This window comes from Anser brachyrhynchus (assembly GCF_964034855.1).
Source record: "Anser brachyrhynchus genome assembly, chromosome: 1".
In the NCBI taxonomy this organism is placed as follows: domain Eukaryota; kingdom Metazoa; phylum Chordata; class Aves; order Anseriformes; family Anatidae; genus Anser; species Anser brachyrhynchus.
This window is the reverse complement of record NC_137694.1, coordinates 64270476-64293670: the sequence shown is the minus strand read 5'-3', so window position 1 is coordinate 64293670 and position 23195 is coordinate 64270476. Positions and strand designations below refer to the sequence as shown.

General features: G+C 37.6%; 1 protein-coding gene across 1 annotated transcript in view; it reads right to left on the bottom strand.

Annotated features, from left to right (window-relative positions):
• Positions 1-327: 327 nt before the first annotated feature.
• The window catches only part of IPO8 (importin 8), a 51133-nt gene continuing 28265 nt past the window's right edge, over positions 328-23195 (bottom strand). The window contains exons 17-25 of the mRNA XM_080578828.1: positions 21288-21354; positions 20577-20702; positions 20002-20099; positions 18869-18964; positions 17380-17600; positions 9613-9818; positions 7905-8147; positions 7309-7425; positions 328-6611 (exon numbers count right to left, since the gene is read on the bottom strand). Coding sequence (XP_080434954.1) covers positions 6517-6611; positions 7309-7425; positions 7905-8147; positions 9613-9818; positions 17380-17600; positions 18869-18964; positions 20002-20099; positions 20577-20702; positions 21288-21354 — 1269 coding nt within the window. The 3' untranslated portion in view covers positions 328-6516. The remainder of the gene's footprint in view (positions 6612-7308; positions 7426-7904; positions 8148-9612; positions 9819-17379; positions 17601-18868; positions 18965-20001; positions 20100-20576; positions 20703-21287; positions 21355-23195) is intronic.

Below are 23195 nucleotides of genomic sequence, written 5' to 3'. Positions count from 1 at the left end.
TGACATTTTTGGTAATTGTATTGGGACGATCCATAATGATCTCATCTACATCAAACATCAGTTATGTTCGTTTGCATGCAAACCATTCATATGAATAGTGGACTTTGCAAGCCTGAGATTAACAAACACGAACTGCTACACAAACGCACATTAACTCTGGATAACACGCACATTTGTTTAAAATTAATTCTGGGGTGTTCTTGTAAATAAGTTTTATGGCTGTATGAAGAGAGGCTATAAACTGAGATTGGGCTCCTTGGTAGGTGGCATGTTACATTTTTTTAAGAAATATTATTCCTCCCATATAAATGCACAACAGATGTAACATTTGACCTAAGCAATAAGATTTATTACTATTTTTAAAGCAAATTCAGCACAGCTTACTAGAACACTGTACAGAATTCTTCAAGTTAGAAAGAGATTCTTCTCGTCATCAATGCGTGTTTTGCATTTGTCAATTCTTGCCCTCAAAGCCAACCCACAGTGCAGTACTTTAGGTTTCTTACAAAGGTGATGATCCTGCAATCCAATCTGAAAATGTTACACAGAGTGGTCTCCCTCTAGTCATTGCAGTCATGGGCTCATATCTTTGCATTTAATAATCAAAAGAAATCTGCATGGCCTCTTTGGTCTCTTTTTGATCCAAAAAATATTTCAGGTGATTTGTGTTAAGCATATTACCAGCAACACATGCAATTCAAAGCAGTTTTCACACAAAGTTTGGCAATGACAAAAAACATTACAGCCATGATCAAAGAAGAGAATCTCACTTATATTGTTTAATATAAATTTCTTTACCTCATGCACTTTTGTATAAATATTTATTGTTTCATACTTTGTTCAGAGGCCATAGTTCTTCCGTTTTCTAAAAATAACCTGCTTATGTACAGTCTTGTCCTTTCAAAGCACTGTTCTTCCTCTGAGGTCCATTGCCAAGATCTCTGTGCGTAGAAAGTAGTGAGAGAGGGATACGTGCAACTTTACTCACACAAACATGTCAAAAAGAATGAGGAAAACTTCTTGGAAAATCACCTTGAACAGTAAACAGCCCTGTGAAATACCGATAGGCCTACACATCAGGCAGTAATTCTGCATTTTGAGTGAGGGCAAAAAAACTGAAACATAACTGAACATATTAAAATCTCCTTTCAAGAAAACACTAGTTTTTGTTGCTCAGCAGCTTCAACTGGTAAATCATTTTTCAGATTTTGCACTTCGTTTTGTATAACATAATCCAGGATGGGCCAGTAGGCAACTTCTGACCAACCTTCTCCATTCACCTCAGGTGAACCCTGGAGCTGATACAGTTCCGTTCACATTGGAGAAATCAATCCATCTGAAAGTACATCTCCCACCCCACCATGCACATAGCCAAGCACTTAAACCTGTGAGCCTCCGTACAGCCTGTGAAGAGAATCCTAGCATTAACTTACCACTTCCGCCTCTTTTTTTTTTCCTGGTATGCACAATTACCCATTTGTAATCAAGATTGCTTTCAGATCCTGAGTTCACAGCATTACACCAAATCTGGGTCTGCCCAAGAAGTCAAGCCCATTCTTGTTCTATGCCTTTCTCTCAAATTCTTGAACACTCGAACAGTGCAGGATCATATCAAACACATCAACTCAATTTAAATGGGTGCTTTCTTGATTCCTGCACCGTTGCAATTGCATATGCCTGCAGATTCTCTTTGAACTGCAAAACAAAATTCATTAGTCAGGGAATAGTTGGTCAGTTAGCTCCTTTGACACAGCAGTTTGGTAGGATGTATGTTGACAACTTTTAAGAAAAGCTGTAATCCCACTGAGCTTCTCCCAGTGGTGATTGCACTTCAGCCAAGACAAGATGTTCTCAGACTTTTTAAAGGGATGCATCTTTTCTCTGCTAGAGAAAATCCCACAAAATCTTTACCTCATATTAATAGCTGTCAGATTCAGGTTACTGACATCTGGACAGATGTTGCATATTTAAAAGTATCTCCGCGCATTTGAATTGAGTAGTGATTAGATCTGCAGACCAGAGAAATGCACAAGCACTGCTTTAGTTCTCATTCATATTACACTGTTGTTTTATTTTTTGTTTTATGGGGTGGGGCTTTTTTGTTTATTTGTTTACAGAAGTACCAGCAGTGGAAGAGATGTCAAAGGAAAGCAGCTTGGCCTGTTCATACATCCCCTTCATGATATGGTTTTATGCTAAGACTTTCTACTACCTGGCACAGTGTCTGGCTTTCTCTAGCAAACTCAGAACATCCATCTTTACTGTATCCCATCCATTTGGGTTAAGATACGACAACTGAGAGAAGAAGAGTGCTATTTTCACTCACACTGTCAAGACATTGGTAGCCATACCAGCTGTATGCTTTGCTGTGGTGAGGGAAACATGATTCTCTGTCCAGCTGCAAAGATGCAAAGACTCTTGGACTTGAATAACATCCTCATTCAGAGCTGGAGATCCTCGAGGAACTCACATATCAAAAGACTGACTATGGCACGTATAAGAACTAGGACTAAGTACCCCAATTATACATTGTATTTTTGCCTACCCTTTGAGCAAATTTAAGTACAAGGTGCAGGGATTTCAAGTACCATTTTGGGATCTACCCATTTGAAGCAGTAAATCACAGAAAGGTTCTTCTCAAACTGCAGACACAAGCAAAGGGGTTTTGTAGTTTTGCATCACATGCACATGTTAAATGAGACTTTCTTCTATAGATAAAACTGCAATGGATAGGCTCCACTGCTTCAGAAACAATGGGATTTAACAAATTTTGTTTAAGCTTTATTTTTTCAGATATTCTGAGTACCCCTGTAATACCTAGTAACAGTGGTTGTCAAAGGGAAGGAAAGGAGGGAAGAAAAAAGACTAAGAAGTATTGTGGAAACAAAGCACAGTTAATCATTCATGCTGTCTACAATTCCTTTGGCTTACAAGTCTCAAGATAGACTCCTGCTTTACAGGAGAAAAAAGAAAAGTCATCTACTGTCCTACCGTCTTTCCTCAATGTATAATGGAATCCAGAGTCACAAGCTGCCTGGACTTCATAGCCAAAAAGCATTTCATTTCATGTCTCCTTGACACCCTGCAGGCACCCTTTCCCCTTAAAATAAAGGATCTCACGATATCATTTTGTGTAACATTCTTTACATATTTTGACTTACAATCACAAAGCACATCTACTTCAAACTGACTGTGTGCATAAGGGGGTTTGGTTTTTTTGCTTGTTGTTTTTTAGGATTTTTTTCTTCGTTTGATATTCTGTTCTCTTCCCAGAGCTGGCCATTTTGTTGAAGGATTTTGCTTTGTTACAAAAGCAAAACAAATACTTCAACTTTGAAAGAAAGAAAGCAAAAAAGAAGCAGCCAAAACACGTGGTCATCCTTATTTTCCTCTTAAGAGTGACCAAACAGTATATGCGATTCAATACCCAGCATGGGTTAATTTAATCTAGAAAATAAACTTATCATTTAAGTTAACATTTGACATTATTATAACCAACACAATGCTAATTTCATACGTAAAGCCCTCATGGTGCCCATGAGTCACCTTCACACTTTGGGAACATGGGCATGGGGTAACACAGGTCACCGGTTATCAGCCTTTGTTTTATTTTACAATACATTCACGATTCTCTGTACTTCCAGTGGCAAATACATCGTGCTTGGACGGCCAATGCCGGTATGTGATACCCCATGATTACCTTGGCCTCCAAGTCAGACAGTAATCCATGTTTGTGTTACTCTCCTTTTAATGCAGTACAAAGCTGGACACAACTCAGAAAGAAATCCCTAAAATCCATTACCTATTTATGATCATGTACAAACGCATATTTATCATGTTAAAAGAGAACCATATGTTAAAGTGGAGGCTAGAGCCCAATAAATCTTTTTGGATGGAATCCCTTTTCAAAAAAAGAAATGAAATAATTAACATTTGTTTTTGCCAGTAGAAACATTTGCTCATGAATCTCCTGGGAAGAGAAGGGCATTTAACCTTTTTACATGCCATCCCCTCAGATATCTCCGACTCCCACTGCAAAGCAGACAACAAAGATTCCCGACTCCATGCTGCTGATTAAACCCCTTGTAAGAAACATCTGGATGAAATTTTCTTGGCAGTTGACTTGAAAAGTATAGAAGCAGCAGAACTAGGGAGCAGCCACAGTTCAGCTGAGCAACACAAAGATGATGCTATGCAAAAGCAGATTTTTCCTTGAACACATTATCTCCTGAATATTAACTTGTGATTGTGCAAGCAACCTTATTAGCAGAAGAAAAATAAATCCCCCTTCTACTCTGCATGCCAGTGTACAGGAGGAAGATGGGCTTTGAAAGAAATCCCACTCAATCTTTTTTTTTTTTTAATAAAATAATAGAAATCTTAAACAGTTTACCTGACTAATACTTAACCTCAATTATCAGAGAAGTCATTCATATCCTTAAACTTCAAAAAAAAAATTCTTAAATTTGTAATTATTTCAAAAACTTCTACGGCTTCTGAGAAACTCACCAACAAACTGGATGTAATACTTTCCTGCTGTTTCAGTAAACACATCCCCAGGCCTAAATTAGCAAAAGTGACCTATGATTTTCATGGCCTCTCTGCCCTCTGTTATTTGATCTGTAAGAAAATGTCTAATGCAGTATTTTTCATTTTTGAAAATGCAATCCGTGGAATTCTCCCAGTTTCCCATATGGAAAACCAGAGCTAAAAGTGGGAAATTTTCACCATTGCTACTATGTGAATAAGAGCAGTGAAAAACCTGCATGAATCAATTTTACTCTGCATCTGCTGTGGGGGAAGAAAAAAGAAAGGCATCAGCAGTGCTGGAGTGAGTCCCACACAAAGGTGCAGAAACAAGAAAAATGGTGGGGAACCTTCTGCCCCATGACTGCAAGACTGAGAAAGTTCCAGCATATGGGGCAAGGAATAGGCAGCAACACTATGGCCTCTTCCAGATGCCAAGGCACAGAGAGCTTCCGATTTATCAGACTGAACTATGACTCTTACATATTTAAAAAAAAAAAAAAAACAAAAAAAAAAACCAGCGCTTCAGGACACTGAAGGGGCCAGCAATTTGTAATTATCTACAATCCTTGAAAATCTGATAGGGCATGGGAAGGGCTTTGATTTTCTAGCTGGGGCACTGCTCTACAGAAATATATAATCCGTATGTGCTTTAAACCGCTTGGTAAATATTTTTACGTCTTAAAGAAATTAACACAGAGACAAAATCTGGACTAAATGTTTTATCTCCAATTCAAACTTCACATTCTAAAGCACCCCAACTTATTTTGGCTACATCACTGAGATCCCAAAAGATCGAGAGAAAGGGCACCTATTCAAATTAGTATTGCTATCAGTTTCTCATAATGGCAAGTTTCTCACTAAACAAACGTATTCACTAAAAACCTGTTATATATATGTTCCAATTTATGAGAAACAAGTCTTTGAAATTCAGGAAAAAAAAATCTGTCAGATAACAAAATTTCAGTACGGAACGAGAACAGCCAAATGGAATGCAGACCAGAAATTCAATCACCGAAGAGTAACAGTAAGAAGAAACAAGTTCAGAGCTGTTTTTCTTCTATCAAGATAAATAAAATATTGTAAATACTTTGTACCACTTTATTCAGTACTACCACTGGAATGGTAATGAATGAATAAAAACAGAAAGGCGGGCTATAGGAACCCAAGTAAAATCCAATATTCAGCAAAAATAGTGGAAATAAAAAGCTGTCGTGTAGAACATCTACATCTGAAGGCCATGCCACTTGTGCAGGCAGGAGGTAACGTCAATACAGATTTAGGATATCCACCTGCCACATGTGCCATTGTAACTCAAGTGAGCTGATTTCATGACTAAGAGAAATAATTTAAGACTACTACATCAAGGGAAAATCTGCAATTTTGTTAAGACACTCTGACACAACCAGTGTATGCTTTTGCAACTCCAGCAGACACTTCCCTATACACATTTGGTCTGCACCAAATAGGGAAGATGAGATAGTATTCTGAATCCAGCAATATCTATGCAACCAACAAACAATTAAACCATGTAGTAAAAAGCAGATGACAGGAAAACATGGAACCAAGGCTTACAGTGTATCAAGAAATGTCCTTACACTTAAAAAAATTATAATGCACTCCAAAATCCATTTGTTCAGGCAATCCATGTACAACAGAAGGCACTGTTATCCATATGAATCTATCAATTCTGCACAGCAAAAACCTGAGAAGTGCAACTCAATTAGATGCAGCCTGGCCCCTCCCAGTCATTCAGGTTCCTTGAGGACAAATGTTTCCTTTTCAGTCCATCAAATTATAAAAACACCACAAGAATTTGTACATTACAGTAGCTGGTTAGAAAAAGCATTCTGGTGGGGGAAGCACACTGCTACATTTCAGAAAACCTTCAGCAGCATTGAATTACCCTCCCCTATCACTCAGAAGTCATGATGATTTTAAGAAAAAGTAATGATGAAACCCTTCCCATTGACCTTCGTAGATGATCCTTCAGTTTCCACCAGGAGTACTTCCAAAGTTAAATGCTGTGACCAGTCCTTTGTTATCAAATGTGTAGCCACTTTGTTGTTCTATTGTCTTAGTCTCTAGAATTCAAAGAAGGGAAAGAATATGAAAAATAGCCTGTAGAGAACACTTTTGCCAGAGATAATACCATAATACCATTCAGCTAAGAAAGCAAAGTTGTGGAAAAAACTCTCATTCCCTATATGCAGTGACAGTAATAAATCACACTCATATTTTCTTTAAACGAATAAGCACAACACACCTCTACAACAAAATGGAGAAATTAATCCTCTACAGAACAATTGTTTGCTACATTATTCTGCTCGCTTCTGGATTAAATCTGAATTTATTTTCCATGATGCCAGTGTCCTAAATGCCCAAAACCTCACACCATCTGTGAAGGCAACGTTAGCAGTTCAACACATAATGCTGTTAGACACATAATGATCTATAGTAAATTCCATCAGATGACTGGCTGACAGCTAGATATTGCCTTAATTTGCTCTTCATTTCAAATGTCAGGTTGTGCAAAACCAGTTCATAGCTTGCTCTAACAGCAGCATATGTCAATGAGAGGGCAATTAATTTTAATAACAGTAATCTGAATAACACACACTTCCAGGCAAGCAATAACACAGCACAATATCCTACTCACGCTTCTCAGGCCTCCTGTAAGACTTATGTTAATTAGCACAGAGATTTGTTGTCTGTTGTTACAGATTAGATGTGGTTCCAACATCCCTGAATAAATAAAGTGGCCCCGGAGAAGTGACTTACCTGCAGCATTTCGCCGGTGTTCTGCTAATGTATAAATTTCCTGCAGCTGTTTCTTCTGATCCTCACTCAGCGGTGCTGTCAGCGAATGGTACCAGGCAGCATCTCGGCTCTGCACCGCTGTCAGAACGGGAATGGATGGAAAGTGATTATCAGCTTACATTCCAAGTTAATTTTAGACAAAAAAAATTAAATCCCTGGTTTGGTTAAAACAAACAAACACACAGAATTTGCACTGCAAAACAGATTTGGAATTCCTGTCAGTTTCTCAGTACAGAATCCCCCCTGTAAACAACCCATTTTGGGAGAACTTCAGTACATCCTCTGCTTTATGAAACAGAAAGTTAACAATGTGGCCAATTATCCATGGACAACAATGAAGTGAATCTTTTAACTGAATATTCATATCAAAACTAAAAGCAACGGGATTAGTCAAACAGGAAACGGAAAAACATTTTTTCCACTATGATTTTAACATCTAGAAAATGACAAACATTTTTATATATAGGAGTCCCTCTAGTGACCAACCCTCACTCCAAACCATCTCAGAACCATCTCCAAACTATTTCATAGCATTCTGTCCACTAGCACACACATACCTAAAAGTGCTTGCGTAAAAAACTGGTATTCATCAACACCGTTTTCAAGGTCAAGAGGTGTGCTGAATCCTTCGAGAGCAGTCTCTTCCAATGCATCTTCATCCCAGTCATCATCGTCGTCGTCATCATCCTCTTCTTCTCCACCTCCACTGCCGCCGCCACCACCTCCACCTCCTCCACCATGGTTCTCTTGCATTGCCTGGCTCACTTCATTTGTTTCCTCCTCATCACTTGGTATCTCTTCTGCAAAAGCATTGATGTGTTTTGTAAAACATTTAAAAGTATTTGGAAAAAGTGGCTTTCAAATTAAGAATAATGAATCAATCTAATTTCTGGTTGAAAAGATGATCCTCTGTTAACATCCTTCCCTCAAAAACTCGGAAGAACTGGAAAAATGAAGCTATTAAAATGTTTTCTACACTCAAGATCAGTTAAACTTTTGTTTCTAAGAACACCTGGGGAATGTAAAGCTTTTTTCTTCTTTCATGAACGCTATCATTGCATAATTATAGGATCCAAAAATTCTGAGCAAATTTGTCTTTCACAAAGTGTCCCATCACTATGCTTTTTAAATTATGAACAAAAAAACCGGCACAGGCTTCTCAAATTGACACAAAACAAAGAGAAAAACAGGTGTATGCCTAATGTCTGTCTGCTATTCTTCAGAGTGCTCCTTTATTTGAAGGAAGTTAAAATATTATCTTTTGCTTAGTTTTACCTTCCACTCTGTTTATGAAACAATAATTATAACCTGAATTAAATGCAATTCCAACACGCAATTCTAAACATTGCTATTTCTCACTTAAGGAAAAATATTTTTGACTCTTAACTGATATATTTTTTTTTTTTAAATCCCCTCCAGTTCCAAACCTTCAGCTCTTTCTGTGTTAGTAGGATAAAAAGAATGAAGTGACCATATCTGCAGCAAGCAGAAGGACTGACTCATAGCACAGAGATTTCAAATTACAGTGCTGATTCCATAGTGTACTCCTATGCACTGAGAAAAAAAATGTCTAAATACATTACAGAACAACTCTGTGAAATTTTTATGGATTACATACTCTGCTTAGACCCATTCTAATTTTCAGGCCTCAAACCATCTATTTCCTCTTCCAAGTCAAGTAACAGCCACACGTATCTGCCTGCAACACTGTTCAAAATTCACTTCCCACAGTTCCCACTGCAACGTATTTTTCAGTTTTTTCTCTCTTCTGCCAGCCACAGCAATAAGAAGTCTTTCTACTCCAGGATCCTTATCTGCCTCAAACTCCACTTTGAAAATCACTGCATGCCATTTTCCATTTGGACAAAGACGACTTGCAAGGGTTTCCTTTAAATTTCACTAGAATAGGTCTTTTAAATAGCTGGGTACTACGAACAGCTTCTTTCCACGAATCAAGAATAAAGCCAGTGGAGTCAGGGAAAACACCTGCTGCTTATGGAGAACACGGAGTACATTCACAAGAGTGGACTTGCAAGTTTTATTGTTACTTCCTAACTTCCCTTTCACAAAGTATTACCTATTATACATTGAAACACTTTGATTACATTTTGGGAGTAAAAATCAATTCCTAAGGTGATCCTTCAAGCACCCAATAAGCCTAGCTATTTTCAGCAGACTAATGAGTCTTAGAAACGAACTGCAATTTCTTACCCCCTTTAAATTAAATCCAGACAAAATCCACAATGTGAAAAGGGGAGATTTTACCATTATCTTCTGCAACGTGTTTGTCATCTTTAGCATGGTCCTCATGTTCTGTGAGTTCTCGCGAGGCGCAAACTTGTTTTAAGCCCAGGAAGAGGAGGAGGATTGAAGGGACAATCTGAGCGGCCACAGCATCCACTGCAGGCGGACGGTTCTGCAATTCCATTAAGATGCTCAGTCCTATTATACACATCTTTCTGTCATGGAGTCTAAAACAACACACAATCATTAGACAGAAAAACATATTTTCACTGCAAGGATACGTAGAGAGCAAAGTCCTGGTGCTTGACATGGCAGAACACAATGTTTAAAGTCTATGTTATAGGATCCTAAACACGTATTTCTTTTGTTCTGAATGTGAGTTTCCCATTGGAAAGTACTTGACCAAAAACAATTAAGTATATTTCAAGCAATGACCAAATTCCTGGAAGAACTGTTTCTGATTACCAAATGCAAAGTTTGTAATGCTAAAAAAATAGTTTAATAATTACGTAGAATGTCTTGTCTTTAATAAACCATTTGATAAACATTATCATCATTCAATAGAGTGGAAAATTAATTTCCCTTGGCTTAGATAGGAGTACTGTGGCAGGCACTGAAATTAGAGAAAATACTATTAGTAAAGAATAATGGCAAGCAGAAACACACTGAACTGCAGGGTGCTTTTATGGAGTGCCACAGGGCTAGCTGTATTTAAGCACGTTTTTTAAGAGTCCATCAGAACAGCTGTAATATACATTCCATTTCCAACACTAACTTGAGGCACATTGCTAACTCCGGAGAAAGCAGGGAAATAGCTGTACATCAAGAATTGCAAGCAGTACATTTAAACAGAGAACCTGCAAATGAGTAGACTTCCAGGAAAACAAACTATAGGTAATTAAAGGGAAGTAAAAACATGGAATTAACATCAGAAAGACTTGTGTGTGCTCCCAGCCTATGAAACTAGGTAAGAACCTATGCTCTTAAAAGAAATAATTTATTTTCACTTCCAGAAATTGAAATCATTTTCAAATAATACAGGGAAAAATCTTGAACTGCTTCTACAGAAAGTCTTTTGTCCTTCTTTACTGGAAAGACTAGTAGTAGTCAGCTTTTCTCTAACGTTATGATATTTTTCAATCACGGGTGTGAGAAAAGCTCATTTTGTTTGAACTATTCAATTTGATGCTGGCATTTTCTGTCCAAACTTTCTTCAGGGCAAGTAGCTCCAGCAAAAAGTTTCAGCAAGACCTACAGAAACAAAGCAAATCTCTAGAGCTGGCTACTGTGCAGGCTCTTCTTTCCCTGCGGCTGTGCATCAGGTGATCCCACACAGTCTTTTATCTATGCAGTAGCATGGCATTACTAGCACAGCTGCAGCAGGGATAAACACCAAAGCTATTCTCTTTCAGCATTTTTTAATATTTCCAACTGGGAGAAAACGTCCATCCTCCAGATTCCCTGTAGATAATTCTGTTACAGAACTGGTTTTACTTTAGAATGAAGAGGATGCAAGTTGAGAGAGAAGAAACTAACAAGATGTGCACCAGCGATTACAATAAAGCTTACAGGTGAACAGCCAGTTTAATCCATCGCTTCAAAAATTAATATAGTAATATAATTCTAAAAATAATCACAATTTCATTACCAAAGATCCCATATAATATGCTACTAAGCCATAATATTCTTCAAGTAATACAAGTGATCATGCCTTATGGCTTCCTGAACTCTGTATGTTTAAACAAGGCTGTGGATCTGGAGGGATTTCATAATAGCTCCTGCTTTGTTAGTTGTGTTAGGACGTAGCAAAGTGATTCCATTCTCAGAGTAGTTGACAAGAACAATAAATTAAATACAGCCATGCCTAGCACTATGATCACAGAAGACCTGCCAAGAAATATGAAGTCAACTAGCATATCAAATGACGCACTGTCATGTTGGCTTTGGCTGCTCCATTATGTGTGTTGAAAAATGTACCAAAATGCAAGTGGGCAAAGAGTGTCCTTCCATCACCGCAAACCGCAATGCTTCCTTTTCAGAAGGAAATGGATACAAAAGAGGGCATACAAATTAACCAAGAGTCAGCGGAACAGAGTCTGCTTTCACCTTCATTACATGAAAAAAATTAACCCCACCCTTTACTAAAACTGGGAGGACTACCTCCCATTTTACCTGTCTTGAAAACGAACCCATCACCATTTGCTCACATGCCAACGCTGCGAAGCATAAATTCTACCTACAGACGATGCCATCTATGAACTGAGCACTGCTTTTGGAGGAAGAGTTGTTCTTACTGCAAGTACAAAAGGAAAGAACTCTCTGCCAGCACCTTCACGTGGGCTTTACCAAAGCTCTATAATCCATGCACAAGATTTCTAACCTGCATCTTGACATGGGGAAGCCATGAAATTTCTTTAGGCCCATAATGTATAACAAAACAATTCCAGTGTAGGTGCAATGGGGTCATTAATGACACTTGGTACTACCTTTTATTATAGAGTTGAAAAAGCTACTGTTACATAACGCCAATTGCAAAATGTATCACAAAAATAGTGAAAAAATACAGCAATTAGTGGCTTAGCTTCATATTGAATTATCTTTTCTGGACAGCGAATGAAAATGGAAGACTCAGACATTGTTACATAGAAGGGAATCATCATTAGGAAGTAGCCCAAATAGCCAAAAATTACAGTATATTTGTCACACTTCATTTTCAAGCATCTATGAGAGAAGCTGTAAGAATGAGCACATGCCTTTGGAATACACGTTAGTAGACGGCCCAGCAGGACAGCAGAAATCCAGCATCAAGCTATCTTTAGTGAACCTGGGACAGAAGGAAGCTTGTTTCTTCCACCTGTCAGCACAAACAGCAGGACAAGCCTGAAGTTCAGCACTCAGTGCCACAGCTGTATCAAACACCAGCAGGACTGAACAACGAAAACAAGCGTTTTACGTCATTTACATATTTTTGTAATGGCAAAGAATGGTTTCAGGACTATTCCTTTGCTATCAAAAGGCTTGTTACTTCAGCACTCTTCTGTCTGCACAAAGCTGCCTGGACACAATTCTCCTTACTGCTTTGTCCTTCAAGATCTTTACTTGTCTGCCCAGCAGCACACAATAGTCCTCCCCAGCAATCACGCGCTCTGCTTGCTTCCTCAAAGGCATACGAAGCCTGGCGTGCTAAACATACAAAGCCAGCCTCGCATGGCAGTGCAACGCACAACTTCTAGGCAAGGCTGTTTCTAACACGCTCTGTGTTCTTCACAATCTGCGGGACCTTTTGTAGCTAATACACTTCTTCCAACACAAGATGAAAAGACTTAAGGATCTTTTGTATTTTAAACCAGGTTGAAAGTATTTCAAAGGAAAATGGCTAAGCCTTTCCTTTATTGGTGTGCTGTGCTCCTTTTATGTTAGGATCAAGTTGCTTTCTATTACACTAATCCACTTCCTGGGCAAACTGCAAATAATTAGCCATTTCCTTCTAGTTGCAAAGTTGGAACCAACCTTGTTTTCCTGTATAAGATTAGGATTTTATATACTAGGATTTCTAACTATTTACACTCCTATCAAATAAATCCTCCTAGTCCAAAAAAACTTCTTTTCCCCACAACTTTTTTTTTTTGAAGCAAGTTAGGTTTTCATTTCACCCCAATTGCCACAGAAGAATTTTTAGCGTAAGAGTAAGCATAAGTCGTGCAAAGTCTCACCCAAACGTCAGGCTGTCAGAGAGAAGGTGTAAAGCAGCAAAGAACAAATGTTTCTACAACTGTGTTTTTTTTCAGTCCCTTACCCTTATTCAGTTTGAAGTAATTGCAGAAAACATGTTTAGAAATAAGTATAGTATACTGTGGTATACAGGCGAACATCCACAGATGTGTAATATCCACGAAGACATACTGGATTTATGCAGCCTTGCAGTGAGTTCTGAGCTCTCCTTGCCTTGATTATTTTTAACATTCCAAATTTCTAAACAGTTTTAAATAGTTTCCATATTTTTAATAACAGGGAAAAACAGCTACCTACTGTACCCCAGCCACTTCCCCCCTCCCACCCCTCGCCTCGCAAGATGTATTATTCCCATGGATTTCATTCCAAGAGTTCACAAGTACTGCTGAAGAAATACTGCATTCTTTTGGCAAACACCGTTGGCTCCAGCATAAGAACATACCAGCACACAAGCCCCTGCCCCTCAGCCCTTCTGGCAGAGCAGGATCTCTGGGCACTAGGACTTCACAGCAGCAGAAGGGCAGAGGGACATGAGAATCATGTGGGGGAAGTAGCTTGAACAGTCACTGTTACCAGCAAAGCACAGACTGTCTGCAGGGCTAACGAAAAAATGGCAGTGAGATTCACACCTGGAGGTGGATCTCCTTCGTTCTTCTCCAGTTTCTCTAGGATCTGTGAGCACACCAACTGACTCGAATTTAGACCTAAAACTGCCTCTTGCTGGAAAGCCACCTAACTCTGAACTGAAGCAGCACTGAATGACAGCAGGTGAGAAGAACTGTACAGATCGGGGCACCCACTAGTGTCTTCACTGATCAAAAGAAGTCTGCAGAAGTGGGCCTGAGGAAAGGTAGCAAAGAAGCCAGATTTTGTTTCCAACTGCCTTATCCTGTTCGTTTAAGGCCTCTTCAGATGACGACCCTTACTAAAATGAAGTGGTCTTATAGAAGCAGTCCTGTCCTTCCGAGGAAGGGAGGAAGGAAGGAAAGGGAGGAAGTCATTTAAAACATATCACAGTGCCTGACAAGCAGTACTATAGCAAAAGCCCTATGCCTGGAAGCCACATACTGAGAAGACAACAGTGAAGGAAAAGCAATTTTTAGATTTAAGCAACATTACAGTTATTTATTTCACTGCTCATAGCAGCACATCAAAGAGAGACATTTTAATCTTCAGCTGCTGTTCAAGTGCATAGCCTGAGCAGAATCTAGCCTGATGATCTCTGTGTTTCATTTTCATAGGCTTTGTCAACTTTTTTCTCAGCCCTGAAAAAGCACTTAGTCGAGCAGTAGTTGCAGAAGCTGATGCTTTTTGAAAAGCAACACAAAAGAACTGAAAGTTAAGCTGTAGCTTACAGAAGTACTTGAGGTTGGATCCTATTCAGGTTGGCAGTATTTTTCTTCTTTGGACCTGACTAGTTTCTCACTGAATGCTCCAGGATGAACTGTTTAAGGCTATAAATCTCTTTCATTTTTTATTTCTTCTAAAAAGAACGACAAGTTTACCACCTATAGGGAATATGTTCTTTTGTAATGCCCTGCATGCTTTCAGCATTTGATATGCAATAGAAAAAATGACAGCACAAAGAGCTGAATATCAAGAACTTTTCTTCAGCCATAAAAAATTAGTAAAAAGTCTGTAGAAACTAAAATAATTTAAAAATTAATAGTAGTATTACCACAAGATGTGGGAGGTGTAAACTTCAAGGTGCCATTTTTCAGCCACTGGGACTCCATAAAAAATGAGGGACACTGGGTACTTTATGCCTACTTTGTCACTAACTCAAGTAACCCCTCTAAATGATAATGTGTGTATTTATGTTAATACATAATATAGGATGTGCTGTAGACATTTCCTATACATATCAGGCAGAAAAGGTCAGAGTGCTTGTGATAATAAACTGGATTTGTTATAAGGAAGAAGAGATTTTTTTTCCCCCACATTTATCTGTTTAATGTATTAGAACAGAACAGTTGGAAGTCCGTTCAGTTGGAACATCCCTACAAAGGTCATCCAGTTCAACTCCCTGACCACTTCAGGGCTAACCGGAAGTTAAAGCATATTAATGAGGGCATTGTCCAAATGCCTCTTGAAGGCTGTCAGGTTTGTTTTTTTTAATCTTTAAAGAGAGACTACTATGGTAATGCCATCAAATACAGACATGAATGGGAATATGCACAGAGCCTACATATATCAAAAGAAGGAAATTTCTCTTGCACCTCCAAGTGGTTTTTATTTTAGTCAAACAGATAGAATTAACATGTAGACCAGAAATAAGGTAGTTTGTGCTGCAAGTCTGCAAACTTGAGGGTCTTTTCCAACTTGAATGATTCTATGATTTTAAACCAATGCCCTTTCATCCTAATCCTGCTAAACTGTGTAATTAGGACAGAAGAGGAAGGAGAACAGTTTTTATCACGTACATTTGGTATGGGTTTTAAAAATACTACAAAGGACATGCTGAGAGCAAATCCCACATATATTAGGTGGTCGCTGATTGACTAAGTCATTATATTTTATTACAGTTATTAAAAAGTTGATGCAGTGCTACAATGTACCACAATATAAATACAGGATGAACAATGAGGCAATAATGCAGCTATACCAACATGGCATATAATTCTGCTCAATAAAGGTAAACTCAAATAAGAACTGGCATGAAGAAAAGTTGCATGGATGATTGGGGAGTGCAGAAAGCATCTTATAAGACCAACTCTAAAGACTTTAACCTCTTTAGAATTAGAAAGACAAGACTGTACCAAAAAACAGGTAGAAAAAGAATGACAACCTGAAGATAAAGTATGTATCTATGGGTCACGAGCTGCCTGCCTTGGTCCTGTGCTCATTTTTTGCATGACTCCTAGCACATTGATACTTCACTTAGTCTGTTGGCACATATTATGCACAGAGAAGACATGTTCTAATCCTATCTGTACATCTGCAGTCAGAAGTCATGCCTTCAATGACAAAACGTAACTCACAGCAGGAAGGTGAGCAGTAGTTGTTAACTACATCTGAGCGTCTGCTCTGCCCGTAAGTGGATCTGAATCTCACAGCCAGACACCACATCTCAGCTGAGAGGCAAGCACTGGCTGTTTTGCACTGAACTTCACATCCCCACAGCATCAAGCGCATACTTTGTTATGTGATGACAGGCTTTGTCCACTTCCATTTACCTTCATTTATAAACGTTCAGCTTCTGCCTTAGTGCACACTAGTGTAGCGTACATGCATGTTACAGGCAGGTCTGAATGAAGTTTAAGTTAAGGAGTACATCAGTAGTATAATGTTAAATAAGCAACGCTGACCATGAATAACTGACAGAAATGAAAATCAAAGTATGGGATTCATTGGACAGAATAATGTTTTTCGAACATTAAATGAAGCAGTTAAATACTTTATAAAATACAGAACAGAAAATATGTACACATTGTATCTGAGGAAAAAAAGTTAACATCTCCCTGAAATCCTGCTGGTCAGCTCCAAATACTACCCTCAGTGCAAACTGTGCCATCTCTTGGAGAAGAAAAGAGTTTGAAAGGGAATGGAATAATTCAATTGGAAGGGACTTTCGAAGATCATCTATTCCAACTACCTGATCACTTCAGTGCTAACCAAAAGTTAAAGCATATTAGCAAGGGAATTATCCAAGTACCTTCAATGCTGACATGCATAGGGCATCAACCACCTCATCAGGAAGCCTGTTCCAGTGTTTGACCACCAACACGGTAAAGATATTTTTCCTAATATCTAGTCTGTATTTTTGCTAATATCTACTCTGATAGTCTGTGATTAAAAAAACTAAAGCATTCTGAAATATGATATGTATTGTACTCTTGTACTGTTGCAACACAGAAGACTCAGCATATAGCTTAACAGACCGAGAAAAATTAAATATACATAACCCACCTTCATTAGTATCACTGCAATTAAACGTGGTGTGGATTACTGTTGTATGGAACAACCAAGGAATGAAATCACTTGCTTCAACATGACTAGGGATACAATCAGAAGCGAAAAAGAAAAAAACAGGGACTTTTGAAAGACAATACTTACCCAAGAAAACAGTCTGTGTCATTCATCCATTGGTTTATGAACTGTGCAGTGATGGGCTCAGGATTGTGTGGAAACCTGATGTTCTCTAAGGTGTGCAGAAGTAGGTCAGGATTGTAGTAGAGTGCAGCAATGGCAACCTGAAGACACATGGTACGAAGTTCACTTGTTTTAACTCCTCTTGTTAACCTCTCCAGAACAGCCTCCACAAAGAGTGGAATACACTGGGCATATAATGAAGAAGAAAAAAAGCAAGTATTATACATGTTACCGTATTATACACAGGTTTAAAACACATTTATCAGAACTGATCTCCGGAGCTAACTGAAGTCCAGGTATATCCTAAGAATACGTTAGATTAATATAAAAGCATTTTAAGCCTCTGCTTACATGCTTACAAATCTTCCCCAAAACAACTATTCTATGAGCTAAAAATTGCCAATGTTATTCTCAGCACAGAGGAGATTATTTGGAGCTAGCTGGGCAGAATTTGTTTTGGTGTGAATAAAAGGTTTTGAAAAGAACTCAAGGACTTTCTCATCTTTGAATAAAGATATCCAATAACTTAAAAACTAACAGGTATTAAAAACTGAGAGGACCTAAATCTGCAAGAAAAAAAAAGTTTTTCCTAATAAATGTAAAGTGATAAATTTCTTTAAGAAAGTTTGCAATGAGTGAGTTTATTCAAAAAAAAAGTATGCACATATTTCTACACAATGAAATAAACATCTGCATATATTTCAATATGCAGGTTTATGCTTTATATTAATTTGGGGAGCATTATGAATGTTTCCGTTTATGAGTTTCAGTTCAGAGTACAACTATTTTAATTCCCAGAGTTGTGGTGCTCATTTCAGCCTTCCACCACACCCTTATTTCAATGTAAATGCATATAATTCACTTTAATCCCTTCCAGATTCCTTTTTAAAATAAAATCTGGAAGGGAACACTTTTATCTTCAATTACTTCAGATTTACAATGGTAAAGTTATATTGGTTTCAGTGAAATTAACTGAAAATTATTCACTGAAGTCCATGGATTGCACTGTGCAAACATCAAACACGATACAGCAAAGTAATTTAGAGGCTGGAGTATTATGTAAAATGTGAGACCAGAATTTATCTTTTAATATGGGGGGAAAAAGAAAAAAGAGAAAAAAATCACATTCTACAAATGTGTTGTATACAATTACAGAAAACTGCAATTATGGTTTTCCTGCCAATCACAATCTAGCTACACTTATAAATTCTTCATTCACAAGTATACTGTGTGGTTCAAAAAGGACCAAGTTCATAAAAAGGACAGGGCTTGGAGAAAAAAACTTCAACAGCTGTGTTTGTGTAATTAACCTCTCAACCACAATTCTATATTTCTCCCCATTCCTACATTTTGCATCTTCCCCCAGGTTCTCCAATTCCAATTGCTTTTCTCATGAATCATACACATGGCACTGGAAACCTGTAGAAGGGAAAACCTGTTAAGTGTGTATCACCTGGTCAATACCCCGTCCTTTGCACTGAAGAACAATTACTTCTAGGAGTTTGGCTGCATGACACTCTGCATCTTCTCCTGCATCTCCTGTTAATACCTAACAATCAAAAAGGCAATTTAATTTATCAGTATTAATCACTGTCAACTATGAAAGCAAGTGCTCTTGTACCTGCATACATCAAAACTCTACATTTTTTCAGTCCCTTACCGCTGTATTTTCTGATGAATTAAGAAAGATAAACTTATCTCTACAGAATATAAATCAGGACAGGTGACTAACAATGAATCTAAAAATTCAGAAGAAATTGCTATTGTTCTTTATTAAAGTTAGTATCCTCTATACGTCCTTTATCACTTTCCCTTTTCCAAAGGTAATGTTACTTGGAAGAATCATTGATGTTTTTCACATCCTGTTTCCATTTTCTGACTTCAATTCTAATAAGCACTGGCAGATTAACAGCCTGGCAAAGTGAGGTCCTATCTCTAGGCTAGTTTCAGATTAAAAATGAGATGTATGTAATCACTCTATGTACATGCACATATGCACGAAACTGACTGTTTCTTCTCAGTATGTTTCAACCCTACAGCTAGCGTCAATCAAACTTGACAAAGAAGTAGAATTCACAAACACATTAAATCCCCGTAAGTCTCTTAAAAATAAGCAAGTAGATAGGTTCCTAAGACTTAATAATGCCCCAAATCAGACAAAGGCTGCAGTGTGATCTTGTCCTTTATTATACGTGACAGAATCTGTATAAAAGGGAAACAGGAAAATGTGGGAAGAACTTCAAATGAGTTTGCACCTTAGCTGAGAACTAAAGAACCCAACCACAAGATATACAACCCAAGGAAATCAGGCTTCATTAATTCCTCTGCTTACCAAAATAGCTGTTCATAGAAGAGAGTCAAGGCAAACAACGGCACAGCAACTTTCTCCCACACATTTGTGCACAGTTTTTTTTAAAAAGTATGTCACTTGAAAGTGTGAAGGTGCTATGACTACTTGGAACTGAGATGAGACCAAACTTCATTTCATTCTGCAATGACTGGCTACCACCTGGCATGTTCAGGTCACTTTTAACGTGTTTGTTAGGTACCCGTGATAAGCATAACAGTAAGAATCAGAATGCTTACCTTTTTACACATAGCATAAATGATTTCTAAATGCTTTGGATTAGACAGTAAAGTATCAGTGTCAATGGTCACATAATTATGCAAGAGAGGCATCATATCTGCAGAGGAGAGAAATAAAGAGAAAAAAAGCAAACCAATCCTTAAAGTGCTATCCAGTGAGGCTGTAGTCCTGTAATGGGATTCATTAGCACAGATTCCTGGACATGGTTAGAAATTGAAACTTTGCAAAAGTCTACTTCATAAAGTGCACCATGCACAATGCATTCTCAGGAGAAGAAACAGAATAGAACAACAGTTTAATTTAGGAATTTGTAGTTTCCCATTAACTCTGTATATTTCAACTTTCTTTGAGTTCAGGACCTCCAATGATAACTGATCATACTGACAGATTTGAACATGCTTCTCTAGCTAAATACGTTCCTGTTACACTCCCACACTAACCAGATGGTCAGGGCATGACTAAAGTACACGATCATTTTATACCAAGACACTAAATGGAAGTGACCTTTGTAAGGCGGGCTCTGGAGATGAATTCCCAAACAGCTGAAACATCAAGAGAATAGAAGTGGTAATACCTGCAAAGTATTCAAAGCAATCCTGCTGGAAAACCTCATACAGAACACCTAAAAGCTGCCACATTTGAGGTGAAATCATCTGGCATGTCAAGCTGTATGCCAAGGAAAGAATTTCTTCATAAAACTCTGGAAAGAAGAAACAAGTTTGTTTAAAAAAAAAAAATCGCAAGTATCTTGAAATCTGAAACTCAAGCCCTGAGTTATAAAACAACTAGAAGACGGCAATTACTAATTATATCAAGATAAATAAAAATAATACAAATTGGAAAAGACTATTTAAGGTCTTATGTTGGCTACAGTTGCAACAATATACATTGCTTTTTATAATAAACACGCACTGGAAAAATGCGTTACCTGTGCATCAAAGGCATTGCTTCTAATGACTTACTGCAAAATATTTTTACTTTCTCAAATTTTGTTTTTTCTTAAAATGCCTTAGCACAAAGCTGTGCAGCTCTTTAATAAAGGAAACTGATAAAGAGGTAATTTAATTGCACATCAAATCCAGAAAATAGTAAATATAGATTTTGTCCTTTAATACAGTGCTAGAACTATAAGGAACTGCATCCTCTGTTTTTAATTCTTAAAGAAGTGAACAACAACAACAGAAGATGAAGTTCTGTCCAAGAAGACAGTACTGTTTGTAATAATTCAAGAATTTTTAATGCAAAAACCTGTAATGTTTTTCTAAAAATTAGCTCCAAGAGATACCTATAACGTGTTTCTGCAAAACAAGGCCGATGATCTGTAAACAGATGCTCTCCAGCTGTTGAGTTATCTGAAATTAAAAACACAAAGAAGTTTATTTAAAAATTTAGAAAGACAGTAATTTGATCAATGTACTTGATTAATTCAGTTTAAGTTCTTCGAAGCAAAAAGGTATTTTTATCACTTTCTAAATTCTGATTTAATGACCACAAGATTATGAAATAAGGTCTCACCAATTTAAGTATCCAAATTTTCAATAAACAGTATTGCTTTTTAAAACATGTCACTTGCAGCATTTTTGTTTATTTTAAAAATTCTTATTCCAGAGTTATTCTGCAGATCCTGTGAAAAACTGTTTCTGTTGTCCTGTCTGGTTATAAAGCAAAAGGAGATGCTAACACTGTACTTTGAGGTAAGGCCTCAGTACAAAATCTCTGAAGTAGCATGGGTTGAAAGAAAGAAAGAAAGAAAGAAGAGATGCTTTTGCTTAAGATCTATGAAGAGCTTCCCAAAACAGGCCCAGCAAGAAGACCACGTGTAGAATTTAGGAGAATACAACTGTGCTAAAAAGTCAGACAAAAGTTGTTGTGTGGCTATCTGTTGAGGTGGGCAAGGGAGAGGATAATTTATTCAGCCTTGCGATGTTGGTCAGAGAGATGACATTTATGAAGGAAACCAAATTGCAAGGAGACTTATATGGACACATTGCAAGTCTAAGTAAAACCATCAAACACGGGCATTTCACGTTATTACCACTGGTTATTCATTAAACTCAAAGTCTTGCAGGATGTCAGGCTTCCTGGGTTTCTTCCAGCAAAGGGCTTAAGTATGTGATCACAGATTCATCCATGTACCCTCAAGCAAAACATTCAGACACATGGCTTAAAACTGATCATCCCCTAAGCTCTACTTAGTTAATGGTGAAAAGGAAAGGAATTTCTAAGGAGTTATCAGCCTCGTATATCATTTGTATATAATTTATATCACTTCTAAAATCACATAAGATTCTGAGATGAAGAGTATTCTGCACAGTATTTTAGTTTGTGCTTCACATAACAGAAAAACAAGCTACTAAGTTTATGTCCAAAATAACCCAAACCCCAAGGGTAAAACCTGAAGACCTACTTCAGATAAGCTAAACCGAGCATCAAGAGAGGTAACAGATATCATGTTAGCTTTCAAAAGATGCAAGGGGTTCTTATAAAGGAATGAAAGATGTTTTCAAATTCAAACACACAATGGTCATACAAGAAAATATTATGAAGCTTATAATTTTAGAATACATTAATTAGAATATTAAGATTCCACTTTTGCAATGAAACCTTCTCATTGTAAATCAAAAGGAAGCAAAGCCATCTAGGGCAAAGCATTTTTGTGCTTTATGTCAACTGAGCTCAAAGTTACTGGCAGACTTTGCCCCTTTTTTCAGTCACTGAACTCCTTCCTACCTCAGCCAGCTCAGGTTCTGTGAGCAGAAAGAATCTCTTTTTCTCTGAATACGTGAAACGTAAACTTGCATTACAACAGAAAGACCAGTTCCTAGGAATTCTATCCAAGAAACTGCTAGGTGAACAACAAAACACAGTCACCATTATAAAAAAAAAATCATGCTTATACAAAATATTACTCCTCAAAATCTACTTTTAATAGTCTGTAATAATTATCCAATGAAGTGTTCACCACAGTAAGGGCTCAATATTTTACCCTCATGATAGAAATACCCTGCAAATTTAAGAGCTAAATAATTAAGAAATCACAAAAGTAAACTGGGCTTTAAATTCAGATTTGTCAGAGGTCACTTGGTACTAATTCACCAACCTGCTATAGTAAATACACACGCATGTCCATCAAGTGATGCAACACATACATAGAACTGCTTGTCATCATGAAGGAAAGGCATTAGGGAAAGCA